This window comes from Melopsittacus undulatus, chromosome 3, assembly GCF_012275295.1.
Source record: "Melopsittacus undulatus isolate bMelUnd1 chromosome 3, bMelUnd1.mat.Z, whole genome shotgun sequence".
In the NCBI taxonomy this organism is placed as follows: Eukaryota; Metazoa; Chordata; class Aves; order Psittaciformes; family Psittaculidae; genus Melopsittacus; species Melopsittacus undulatus.
Genome location: NC_047529.1, coordinates 18,834,886 through 18,848,116, shown reverse-complemented (window position 1 = coordinate 18,848,116; position 13,231 = coordinate 18,834,886). Strand labels below are relative to the sequence as shown.

The following is a 13,231-nucleotide window of genomic DNA, read 5'->3' as shown; positions in this document are numbered from 1 at the left end:
TGTTGAGAGTTCCTTTATTGAGGTAGTCAACATAATGAAACATCTGTCTTCATTGCTGATAACCCTAATGCCCATTCCCTTCTAAACCTCTATGCAAGTTTTAGAACTTCCCCTAAACTGATATGCCCTGTATGAACACTGCAGAGTTGTGTATATTTCACAAGTCATTAAATGTTGCCACAAACCATTGTAGGGTATGTATGGTCTCTGTCACAGCTTTGACGAAGGGGGAAGTCATGGCTTCTTATGTTTTTGTTTTAAATAAACTATTCAGAAGGAAATCAGGTGCTGACTTTCACAAGCAGTAATTCACACACACTGTAATTGGACAGTGGAAATATTGAACCATGTTGTAGGCACTAACTTTTACAAAGTCTTCTTTAAATATTTCAACTTTGTGTCTAAGGACAAAGAGGTTTCTTCTAGATCCTTTATTTGTACATTATCTGTATGAAATTCTGGCTGTAGAAGAGCTACTTTGAAGCCTGTCCTGCCAGCAGCAAAGAGTAATGCCAGGAAGAAGACTCAGCACTCTAATTGGAATTGATGGTAACTAGCAATGCAATCAGAATATAGTTTATTCTATTTCTTAATACTTCAGCTTTCTCTTTAAACCCTTCTCCACAATACCATTGTTTAGTTTCAACACTAAAGGGGAGTAGAGAGTAAGAAGTGTCTCTGTTAGATACTACCACTCACTGCCTGGTTTGATAGGAGCTCTTCTTGTCAGAATGGGATACCTACAGCTAGGAAGAAAAATACAGTTCTAGATTTCTTCCTCTCCAACAATATTCCTATTCAGATTAGAGTCCTACCACTATATTTCATCAACATTTACATTTCTGGTAACTAAAATTCTGGTGGTAACTGTGACACCTGGCCCGTAACAGTGATGGACAGTGGAACTGAAAGCGCATCAGTCACACTGCATGACAGCTATTCAGGGAAAGAGGAGGAAGGGAAGAACAGAGAAGAGCATATACTGTGCTAATTTTAGCATCTAAAAATAACCCTTCTGACAGGTAGAGAACAGTTTAGTCTTTTACTGAGTCTGCCAAAAAGATAACTCAGTTGAGTCAAGCATTTCTATGTGCAGATGATGAAAAGCTTAAGCAAAATAAGAAGCTAACAACTTTCTCCAAGGAACTCAAGCATCCTCCCTTTTGCAGTATCTCTAAGCCTGAGATGCTGTAAAACATTCATTTGTAGTTACTCCTTAACCTAACCTCTTATTGTATGCAATTAATTACTTTAAATCTTCCAGCAGGATGAGAAAGTGACTTCTGTATTCAGTCCTGTTACTGTTCTAACAGTCTAAAGCCCACTACACTGTCAGTAATAGTATTGATTTCTGAAGGGGCCTGAACTTCTCTTAAATTCAGATAAATTCAGAGTAAAGCATTAGTCAGCAAGTAGGAGCTACCAGTTTAAGAGGAAGGAAAAAGAAAACAGAACAGGTTAGCTTGTGCATTGTGTTTTTAATCAGTACAACAGGATCCTCAGGGCGGAAGATACAAATAAGTAAGACTTCCACAATTTAAAAAACCCCAAATACATCTGAGTTTTGAAGTGGGCAGTTAAAAGTAACCCTTCCCTCCTAAGTCAGAGAAAAGGGAGTCTGTGGCTAATACCAAACTGCATTGAACCTGAGCCTGCAAACATGAAACCATGCTGCATGCTACCAGGTACCCAAGTGCTGTCACTTCAAATTAATTAGTTTTTCAACTGTCAAACTTATAGGAAAAGCACTTGGTAACTATAGTTCTCTTTTGGGGATAGCATTAACAATTTAATCCACCTGCTTTGCTCACTAAAAGATAAGGTACCACTAAGGCTTTCTAAATCAATTCCTCTTATGGCAAGTTACTAGACTTGCCCATTAACAAGGAATCAAGAGTTCAAATAAAGAGAACACTAGACCCTGGTCTGCACTAGAACTTTGCATCTATACAGTTCAGACACTACAGCTAACAGATCTTATGTCAAAAACTAAACGAATTTTTCCCTTTAAATTTCCAAGGTTTAAAATAAGAGTTTAGAATCCTTGCTTGATGATTGCATATCAAACTTCCAGTTGTTGCTTTTTAGCACATGACAGCCTTCAAAAGATTATTACCAGCTGGTACACAGGGCAAAACCACCTCTATTACAAAAATACCTTTAGCAGAGTTTATACCTGAAAAACTTCTCACAGCATTTAGAAGCAGCAATTTTCCCCTACAGCCCCAAAACTGGGTCATTGAAGGATTCTCAGTTTAAACTGATATCTTTGAGATAAGCAAAGTGGTACCATCCTAACTGGAGCTGTGCAGGAACTAAGTTATCCACAGGCATACATCTGGAAATGTCAAGAGCCATCTGCGCAGTGTTATAACTGCTGAACCACACACTTTATTGCTCAAAGTAGAAGTGATATGCACCAATTCTTTTCCTGCTGACTTCCATTTTCCTTCTCACCAGTTTCTTGTCATATTGCTGTCTTAGGGAGACAGAAGTATTGGGATCTTCTCTATGCCTTCTATGCCCAAATTCAAGAACAAATCAGGACATGCTGTCCAAACAGAAGTAACTTTTAACTCTCATAAAAAACATCTTTCCAAAACATGTACAAGAACACTAAAAGTTAACATTAATTTAAATCTAATACAAAACCCCCATTAATTATCAAATTATTATCCCACATTTACAAGTGTTAAAAATCCACTTAGTCTATATCCTGGCTAGTTCATACTCTGGGATTTCATTTTAGAAGTGGTCAAAGGGTTTGACAAACTAAGCATCCTTATTTTGTTAAGCATCTCTTCAAGCAGAATGACACCTGCTCATTGTTTTGTTGGCTCATGTTTTACAAGATTACTAGTCAGGTAGCACATACAAACAAGTTAGCAAGATCTGGCTGTACAGTGTTTTATACATATACCATTAAAGTGCAAAGAATGCCATCCAGTGCAAGTGCAAACTCTCTTCCTGAAATCCGTATTTAGCAAGCGAGACGAGGCTCCCTAACGCTATCCAATTAAAGGGTCATCATCATCATACTGTAACTGAAGTCGGGAAAATGGCCTTGCAGGAGCTACTCTATTCTTGGAGATTATAATAATGCAGGTGAAGGTAGTCAGTACCATCAAAGCCCCAATGACTATCCCAATAGCTTCTGGAAGGTTTATGCACCACTGGTCAGCAAGCAAGCACTTGGTGTTACTGAAAGTGCCATTGTGGGGCAGCGGTGTCAGGCCCAGGATGTGGCACATCATAGGGTAAATATCAACGTTGTTTATTGTGCTCTGCTTGTAACCCCGATGAAAAGCAGGTCCATGAGCAGCCAGGAATGGATGCATGCTTGGGAGAGCATTGTCATAGCCATGGTCACCTACTGGAGAAAGGCAAAGTTTATAGAGTTAAAATCACAGTTTCTGTTTGCATATTGAGTATTCCCCTTCCCTTTCCTCCACCCCCCAAAGGTACATATTATAACCAAAGACTAATGCAGAACATAAAAGCAGCTCTTGGATCAAAAACAGAAGGAACCCACAGTTCCTCCCCCCCTCCCCAATACCCCGAATTCTTTTCACATAGTGGTCTTCCACCATGGTTCCCCCTCCATCTCTTTTCAGCCATCAACACTTCCAGTTTTCCCCTTCCCACTTCTCAGGTCAAAGTTGAAAAGGAAGTGGCCACTCCGCAAAGCAGTAACTGGAATGCAGATTTGTGCTTCTCAGATTTTAGACAGGTATCTCCCCCTTGCAAAGCAGACAATTTTAGTTTCTTAAAAACCAAGCACTTTTCCTTAAGCAGGGTTCAGTTGCAGCATGTGAAGTACCCTCAAATCATGCTTATCAGTTTACATACTTCAGGTGAAGGGACACCCAAGCAGTCAAAACCAAAACACAGTCAAAGGACGACAGTGTTCGTGACAGGCATACAACAGAATGTTTGTGGCTATAAGGCCACCAGTACTTGGGCATTTGGTAGGTTTTTAAGAAATACTCAGATTTTTGGTGGAATATAAAGAGCCAAAAACCAGCTATAATTACATTTTCTAATAATATGCCTGAAAAATTTGCACAATATGCTAGAAATTTCCCATAGCAGACACAGTATTTGAGTGGCTGTGTTTAAGTTTTGAGTTCATTTCTCACTAACAGTTAATGAGTCTCTGAGAATTGTCTCCTTGGCTCCTTCACTGATGTTTCTGACGTGAAATGTCAAGATTCCCATTGATTAGGTCACACTCCTCACATCAGTGTACTTCAATATTCCTTTTTAATGTTTTCCACCATTACATTTGTTACCACAAAGATACTATTGCACCACATCTTGCTTGTTTTAATGCACTACTGTCTTTCCAGATTATACTGGTTTTTTCCTTCTACTGCTCTCTTGTTTTGAATAGAGCTGTTGCAAGTTCCCACTCCAACAAAGACTCCTGTCTTCCACCCCTGAAGTGGGAGGGCTGGTGTGTGCCGACACAGGAACACTGTAGGAATTGGTACACTAGCCACTTATGCTGCCACTCGGTCTGTGATGACAAGTACAATAAACACTTCAAATAACCTTTTAGGCTAAAACCTCCCCTGCCTGCTTCTGGGAAGCCTTGGCTAGCAGAATTGTTTTGAAAAGTGATTCACTTCAACTGATCCAATGCTGTTACTTATGGACTTATTAACTATTTTTAGGTACATGGAAATGAACCTAACCATAAACAAGAAAGAGACATGTATTAGAGAACATGTGTACAATTTGAAGATGATTGTACCAAATATGTGACAAAATTAAAATATAAACATATCTTACCTTGAAAGCAGTACTTTTGTACAAATAAACATAAATTCATAGAATAGTTTGGGTTGGAAGGGACCTTAAAGCTCATCCAGTTCCAACCCCCTGCCATGGGCAGGGGCACCTTCCACTAGACCAGGTTGCTCAAAGCCTCGTCCAACCTGGCCTTGAACACTGCCAGGCATGGGGCAGCCACAGCTTCTCTGGGCAACCTGTGCCAGGGCCTCACCACCCTCATAGTAAGCACTCTTTTCCTAATATCTAATCTAAACCTCCCCTCTGTCAGTTTAAAGCCCGTGGCTTTCATGTAACTGTTGCATTTTTTCAGTAAGTTATAGACATCTCTCATCTGCCAAAAAACTACCCTGCATGTGAAACACCTGGAAATACATATACATATATAATCATACCTATACATACATATGTATGCAATTTGACATTCATAGCATGTAGCAGGAAATACAGGCATAGCTTAGCAGTGCACTATATGAAGGAACATCTCACTTGTTTTTTCTCTTTAAAACATACTATTTGATACCCCTAACAGGAAGACCTCTGGCTTATTTGGCCATTATTGTTGTGTTCCTATTATTTTTAGTATTTCACCGCATTTATTTGTATTTTCTATTACATGTGCTGCAGCATTAAGTATTGTGTCTGGCATGTTTCAATCTGTGCTCTTATATATATATATTTTACAAACAAAAATGAGCTAAACCACCTCTAGTAGAAGCTTGAGACTGACTTGCCTAAGATAACTCCTAGGTTGAATGTATTTTAGCCAAAGAAATATCCCCCGTCTCTTCCTCATCCATTAAAATACTCCAGACTCAGGCTGAGAATGTTCTAGAAAATGCTGAGATGTTCCTAAAGAAGCACAGTGCCAGGACTCAACTCATTAAACTGGGACCAGCCTATACATGGCTGGAATAAATCCAAGACAGTTTATCAACGTAAGCCACCAAGAACACAAATAAGGGACAGGCACTTACATTTTGACAGTGACTCGTTCTGTACAATGGTCCAGCCTTCGTCTGCAACCAGGATTATAGGTTGGATTCTCTTATTATGGCAATAATGAAATCTGTCTGGAATTTCTTCTCTGAGATACACTTTCATGTGACTGTTGCATTTTTTCAGTAAGTTATACACATCTTCCTTGTCTGCCAAGAAAAAAAGTGCTGTGAAACAGCCAGAAATGATCTCCTGGTACTGCAATTACCTGTCATTAATCCTGAGATTTTTAATTTTTTTTCCAAAACAGTTATTCATTAAAAGGCACATAGAAAAGTTATTTGTTCAGGTCCCCAGTGAAACACTACATGTATCAAGGTGAATTTGACAAATTGCTCTTATTTTCAATGAGGCACCTCACAGCTGTGGTTTTGAAACTACAGCTGAATTAACCAACGCACAAAGCAGGAGGGCAAAATTCAAACAGAGAAATCAAGGAGGCAATCACACACCAAGGCAGTATATTTTGTTACTATATATATCACTTTGTTCATTAGAATTGCTTCAGTTTGGCCACAGATGTGGAAACTGAGACCAGCAGTGTCATGACATGCCTGTTAGTAATTACCCCAAGATACAAAAATTCTTAATAAAGAATTTATTTCACACTCACTGTGAATTATAACCATGTAAAGTGAGCAACAAGAGAGCAGGCATGGAATCACAAAATGGTTTGGGTTGGAAGGGACATTAAGAGAAGTTATCTATTTTCAACCCCCCTGCCATGGGCAGGGACACCTTCCACTAGACCAGGTTGCTCCAAGCCCCATACAACCTGGCCTTGAACAGTGCCAGGGATGGGGCAACCACAACTTCTCTGGGCAACCTGTGCCAGTGCCTCAGCACCCTCATAATAAGGAATCTTTTCCTAATATCTAATCTAAATCTCCCCTCTGTCAGTTTAAAGCCATTTCCCCTTGTCCTGCCCCTACAGCCCCATGTAAAAAGTCCCTCTTCCTATTTCTGGCAGGCACCTTTAGGTACTGGAAGCTACTCTAAGGTCTCCCTGGAGCCTTCTCTTCTCCAGGCTGAATAAGCTCAACTCTCTAAGCCTGTCTTCATGAGCATCTTCATGGCCTTCCTCTAGACTTAACTCTGACAGGTCCATGTCCTTACTGTCTTGGGGGCTGCAGAGCTGAATGCAAGTACTCATACTAAGAGCCTGTGTACTTTCTCAACATGCTGTACTAGGACCATCTTTGCTTTGGTAATCAGTGTCAAATTGTTATGGGTGGTAAAGTACTTTCTAAATAAACGTTCTTTAATTTACTCATTAAATTATGTCAAACTTGCAAAAGCAGTGTAGTTCACCTTGCAGAGATGTGAACAATCTACCATAGCATGTACTTTTTAGTAGTAAGAGAAACAACATTTAATTCTCAAAATGTATGACTTAAATAACAAGAAACAAACCAAAACATACTCTGTCTTGGCAGCACTGCAGCAACTGGACTCTTGTCTATTAGAGTGTAGTTGTCGCGCCCAATGCAGTCATCCAGGACAATCAGCTTCTTTGCTGAACAGGAGGCCATTCCATGATCACTTGTTATTATGATATTAATAGTATCCCACAAACCTAATGCCTTCAATTTCTTGGTAAGGAAACCGATATGATTATCCACTTCTTCTAATACCTTGCGCATGTTCTCAGTGTCATCTGGCCCATATTTGTGTCCACTTGCATCCGGTTCTTCCCAGTACAGTATAGCAAAACTGACTATTGGATTAGAGCTGTTCAGCCAGGCAATGATTTTCTCCACTCTCTCCTCAAATGTTACTGAAAAGTTGTACTTCATGAAGAACTGAGGGGTTGTATCATTAATTTTTACGTCGGTACCAGGCCACATTGCAGCAGCACTTGCTCCATTTCCCTGCTGTTGGTTTGTCACCCAAATTGGAACTGCCTCATTCCACCAGAAGGGATCAGAATCATTGAACTGTGAAAACTTCTTCTTGGCATCTGCATCGTACATGTCATTGGCCACAATGCCATGACTTTCTTCATATAAACCTGTCACTATGGTATAATGGTTTGGGAAAGTCTTGGTGATAAAAGAATTTGTAACTTGTTTTACAAGCACACCATCCTCAATGAATTTCTGAAGATGAGGAAGTTTATAGGTTTCCAAGTAATCAGCCCTGAAGCCATCAAAGGACACAAGGAGTAACCTGGATACTGGTTCACCCGCAGAGCGAGCACAACAGGCAACTACTCCAGAGAAAAGTAATGTTAACATCGAGTTCATTGTTGATACTTCAAAGTATTTATAGCAGGTAATCAGATGCACCTGAAAAAATCAAAAGATAAGGCACGTAACACTAAGTAATTGTACTGGAACCAGTTTAACTAGCCAGACATTATGTACATCTTGCTTGTAGGAGATAACTGCAAAATAACCCATCTAAACAACCACTGAAGTCAACAGTGGATTTCCCTACTGACTTCAGAAGCTTCTCATATATTGTCATAGTTTTTCATACATTAAAACAACTAAGCAATGAGATTTTCTTTCATTCGAGACTAAATGAAAGGAAGAATTGCTTTCTTTCTTTTTAAGCAATCACTCCATCATTCTGTGTGTCTTATTATGATTCTGCATTCAAAGACAATCAGTATTTTTCTTCATGTTCAAGCACAGACACCTGAACAATTCTGGCTTCACATTTAAGAATCCTCTGCAGCTCTAAATCTTCATTACACATCACGGTTCAGACCAGGATTTTGTTTTCTTCTGTAATTACAATTTTCCCTTTTTATCCCATCTTTTTCCACAGTTCCTACCTTTTTCCACAGTTTCCACCCTCTCGAGTTGCTGGAAGACTTTTGAGCCTTTCAACACTCCTATTTAATCATTGCTTACTCTGTACATAAAACTGCCAGGAGTAACTTCTGTTTTCCTTCTAAGCTGTTCCACATCTGCCATAACAGCACTTAAACCTGTTCTCTATGCATCATACTCCTTTCTAAGCAAAACTAAACCAAAATCATTAGTAACTTTAGGTATGAATCAAGTATTTCTCACTAATGAATTAATTCCTATTATGAAACAAGGCATGATTTGTAAGCCTTTTTTATCCTTAAACTTATTATGTGAGAGGAGTACTTTGTTCAGAATTTTTCTATAAGCCTTTAAGAAAGAGGAAGTGAATTCCAGGTTTCACAGAACTCTTTGCAAGATGGTCAGGCAGTGTATTTACTTTTCGAAAGTAAAACCCACCCCAGCAAATGTCTCCTTTATCTTGCACAAACAAGGGTGATTCCAGGATGAAGAGCAGGTATCTTCCTAACTAGAGTAATATCTTCTGGTCTATCTCAGCCCTTTTCCCCAAACTCTTAGAAACTGTGAGTGCATTACTTCAAAAATGCAAGTAGCTTTAATGCTGGCTAAAACTTTAGGAGGGAGAGGAATTTAAAGCATGGGAAATCACCACCACCACCACCCCCCAACCGTTAAAGTTTCTTTAGAAAATACAAATATTTGAAGAAAGGATAGTCAAAAAATACTTTTAAGGGATCATCTAATACAGAGGACTTGTGACACACAGCCCCTTTAAAGAGAGGCAAAAAATGAGGAATTACATAAGCAGTGGAGCAGAGAATTGCCTGTTTCATGTAATGAATTACTTAAAAATTATAAGCAAAGCTTTTTACAGCACAGTAAGACTTAAGACCATAGTATTAGCTTCAAAAGACTCCGAATGCGTCAAGCATTTCTGGTTTACATACTGTATCAGCATTACTCCATGCCTGTTTGCATGGGAGGCCCCATCCTTCACAGGGCACAAGGCCAGGTTGGACCGGGCTTGGAGCAACCTGGTCTAGTGGAAGGTGTCCCTGCCCGTGGTAGGGGGCTGAAACTAAATGAGCTTTAAGGTCCCTTTCAACACCAACCATTCTACGGTTACAGCCATCCCGAACCTCCTAACCAGGCTTCCAAGTCTCCTGTTGCTCGGCTGGGTCAGGAACGCGCTACCTTGCGGGCTGTCACCGCAGACCCACCCCGTGCTCAACGTTCCTGGAGCCAGAGCGCCTGCACCGCGCGGCCGCTCAGCCAACGGGCCCAGCTGCTTGAGGCTCCGGCCTCACCGCGCACACCAGCAACGGCTCTACGGAGCCCAACAACACTTAATTTCCCCTCACCCTAACCCCGAGGGAGCAGGAGGCGCAGCCACCAGAGCCCGGAGGGATTCCTCAACCCTGCCCTGTTCTCCGCTCAGGCAGCACCACTCACCACAGCCCCGCTGCCCGGCCGCCGCTGTTCCTCCCAGACCCCACTCTAAGGCCCCACTCCTGGTGGCAGCCCCGCCGGGACACACGCGGAGGTGTCCGAGCGCAGCGGGGAGCCTCGACAGGAAGCAACACGAGCAGAGCGCCTGCGCACCGGCCACCCACCCCGCACCAACCGCTTTAGGGGCGGCAGCGCCGGCACTGCCGGGGTGGGTGCGGCAGCGGGGGGCTCCGCCGCATGTGATTGGTTGAGGGCTCGCTGGCGGGAGCGCCGATTGGCTGCGAGGAAGTGGGCGTGGCGCTGTAAGACCTGGAGGGGATCGGGGGGAGCCGAGCTGGGGATGATTGGGGGAGCTGTGGGGTGTCGGGGAACAGAGCCAGGGAGAAGTGAGGTGAGGAGTGGGCTGAAGGTAACCGGGGGGGTTGAGGTGAGTTGTAGGGAATCACGGGGAGCTGGGGGTATGAGTTGAGGTGAGGGGCCTAAGGGGGTCTGAGAGAAGGCAGGTTGTAGGGAGCTATGGGGGACTGAGGGGTAGGGCTGTGGGAGATTGATGGGAGGAGAGCTGAGGCGAGCTGTGGGAGGCAGCTGTCACAAGCAGGGAGATGTGGCAGCTTGTGGGAGAATGTGGGTTTTATGAGAGGTATTAGCTCCTCTGGACTAGGAAGTGGGTCCTACTGTGGGTCAGAGCTTTCCTGGAGCACAGGCTGCTTGCTGGGGTTCCGGTGGCTGCAGAAGGATGCTGCCGTGTGAGGCGAGGATGTGACCGGTTGTGCGACTGGGAGTTGTCCTGTGTCTCCCCAGGGTGCCTGTAACCTGCCTCCTTTGCAGGTGCCCCAGGCTGTGGCCTTTGGGAGGCAATGGCGGTTGTCAGCGTGATTATCAGTTTCCTGTTCTGTGGGACACCCGTTTGGTCGTGCAGCTCCGAAAGTGCCTGTTTGTTTCCTATGTGTGACCTTTTTGCGTTCTCTTGTGGCATGCTGGTTTGCCCTAAAACTTTAAATATAAGCAGGAAATTGTGAATTGCGCTATGTAAGTATGTATGTATGAGCTGTGCTGTTGCATGTAAAAATGCTGAATGCCACTGCCGCTGTTAGGAAAGCAGTGTGTTACGGTATGATGCGTTGAGATCTGTTTTGTGTCCTGGTGTAAGTTTACTTCATAAATTAAGGCAAATAGTTCACATGCCCTTGGTTTTCCTTTTTATTATGAGAAGGCATTAGTAATTCTGCAAAAGCTGTTAAGTTACTGGTGCTGAATAATGAAATCAGCTCTGCCTGAACAGATAAAATAAGTGTCTTTTGACAGCACAGAGCAGAAATACTTGCTCCATTTTAAATTTCATCATAAAAACTGAGAAGACAACCTGTCTGTAACTTTGTGGCTGACTTAGAATCATAGAATTATAGAATAGTTAGGGTTGGAAAGGACCTTAAGACTTAAAGAATTTCATTCTGTGCATCCTGTTAGCTTGTTTATACTCAGTGCCTCATAGATTTGATCTTGTTTCTTCCTAATGCCTTTTATATATGCATGAGTTTGGCAGGTTGTGCTACTTTTGCATGCTGACTGTGGAGTGGCTCTAATCGTGTGGTATAATCAGCTGGAAAAAATGTCATGCCTCTGATTCACCTTGATATAGGGAAATGTAGCAGGTGGGGCAAAACACAGGAGGAAGAAAATCTAGGTGAGTTTATAAGACTTCTTGAATCTATTTCCATGTTATTTGTCAAGTTCAAGTCAAGCACTTTGTCTTTTGTCCCTTTTTTCTTCTTTTTTTTGTTGTTTGTTACACTGATTCAGGTCTGTAAATATACACATGACAGTAGATCATGAGGAGGAGGGAAGTGTCCTTTACCAATTTATTTCCTTCAAAGTATTTATTACACAGAGTGAATTAGAGGTCAGGGGAGCACATAACAGTTGTCATCTTTTAGCCAATTTCATCAAATTTCGATCGGGGTCTTCTTAGAAACCTTATGGAGAAATACTAATATACTTTTAGCATCAATGCTATTTTGTTTACCTGTTTTGGCAACATAATCATGGCTATTCAGTGCTAAATGGTGTGACTAATCACACTTATTCATGAGCCTGGCCTAATATAATGGATTCAGTTTGACACATCATAAAAGCAGTATGCCACATCAACTTTGGACTTAGAACTGGGCTAGCCAGTATGTACTGCATATTTAATACATCTCTTGGTTCCATTTACAGTGTATGCCTATGAGAAAGGTGTGGTTACATGTATACTTACATTAAGAGAAGTAAATCTGGGAGGTACCAATACGTTTGCCTTTCATCACCTTAATATAACTCTGTATTGCATTTCACCCCGTATTTGGCTGTACAGACTGCAATTCTTCTAAGCTCTAGACCATACTAAATCCTGCCTGAAGCTGCACAGATTTACTGCTCTGGCATTTGTAGCTTGGATACTATTACACACATTGGTTTGTGTCAGTGGTATTCAGTGAATGATGGGAAGTAGAGGGTAGGCAACCTAAAATATTCTCAGTGTTTGGCTAGGTTTAGTAAAACAATTTTTAGACGGGAAACAATGCCTTCCTGTTGTCAGTCTTATGGAGGGGAAACAACTCCTTATTTATTTGGAAGAAAACTAAATGTTGCACATGGGTAGTTCAGATACTTAAGAATAAGCTGGGCATTTTCGTTCTTAAGAAAAAGCAGGGCATTTTCATTACTTAAGAGTTAAAATAACTGAATATTGACAGAGGCACATTTTCCTGCATTTTTCATTTTATTTTTCTTCCCTTAATTTTATCTATGTGGTTAAATCTCTTTGATCATTTTTGTAGAGTATTTTTTTAATCCATTTACTGTGTTTTGATGCATCTTTATACAGTTGAGATGAAGAAAAATGGGGAGACATTCCATAAAACAGTAGTTTTAGGTAACTAACACCTGTTAAACTGTATTCAATGTTAAGCTTTTAGTGCCCATTTATTCCAAGAAATTGGTTGTATATGGAAGCTATAAATGAAACAGGGCTTTTGACTCTGCTGTTCCTCAAGCTGTCCATGGAATGATGTCTGGAAGGCTGCATGGCAAGGTGATAGAGAGTAGGGTGGTGTCTCTGCTTTCTCTATTTTGGATACTAGAGCCTCCATCATAAATGAGCCTGAAGCCAGATTGCTTGTGCTTCCTAAGGGTGCTTGGTTTCAGAGGCAAACAAGGATTTTGAAATG

At 41.5% G+C, this 13,231-nt stretch overlaps 1 protein-coding gene across 3 annotated transcripts; it reads right to left on the bottom strand.

The window, feature by feature from the left end:
• Positions 1-74: 74 nt before the first annotated feature.
• On the bottom strand, positions 75-10,153 carry ENPP4 (ectonucleotide pyrophosphatase/phosphodiesterase 4). Of its 3 annotated transcripts, none has more exons than XM_031046703.2 (4): positions 10,026-10,153; positions 7,217-8,081; positions 5,772-5,942; positions 75-3,370 (listed from the first exon to the last, which is right to left on the bottom strand). In XM_031046703.2, the coding sequence occupies exons 2-4, from the start codon at positions 8,037-8,039 to the stop codon at positions 3,009-3,011; spliced, it is 1,356 nt and encodes a 451-aa protein (XP_030902563.2). In that variant the 5' UTR covers positions 8,040-8,081; positions 10,026-10,153; the 3' UTR covers positions 75-3,008. The 3 variants fall into 3 exon arrangements, with proteins under 3 accessions (XP_030902563.2, XP_005146479.2, XP_030902562.2); XM_005146422.3 differs by having other exon boundaries at positions 75-3,373; positions 10,026-10,152; XM_031046702.2 differs by lacking the exon at positions 10,026-10,153 and adding an exon at positions 9,012-9,218 and having other exon boundaries at positions 75-3,373.
• Between the last annotated feature and the right edge of the window lie 3,078 nt (positions 10,154-13,231).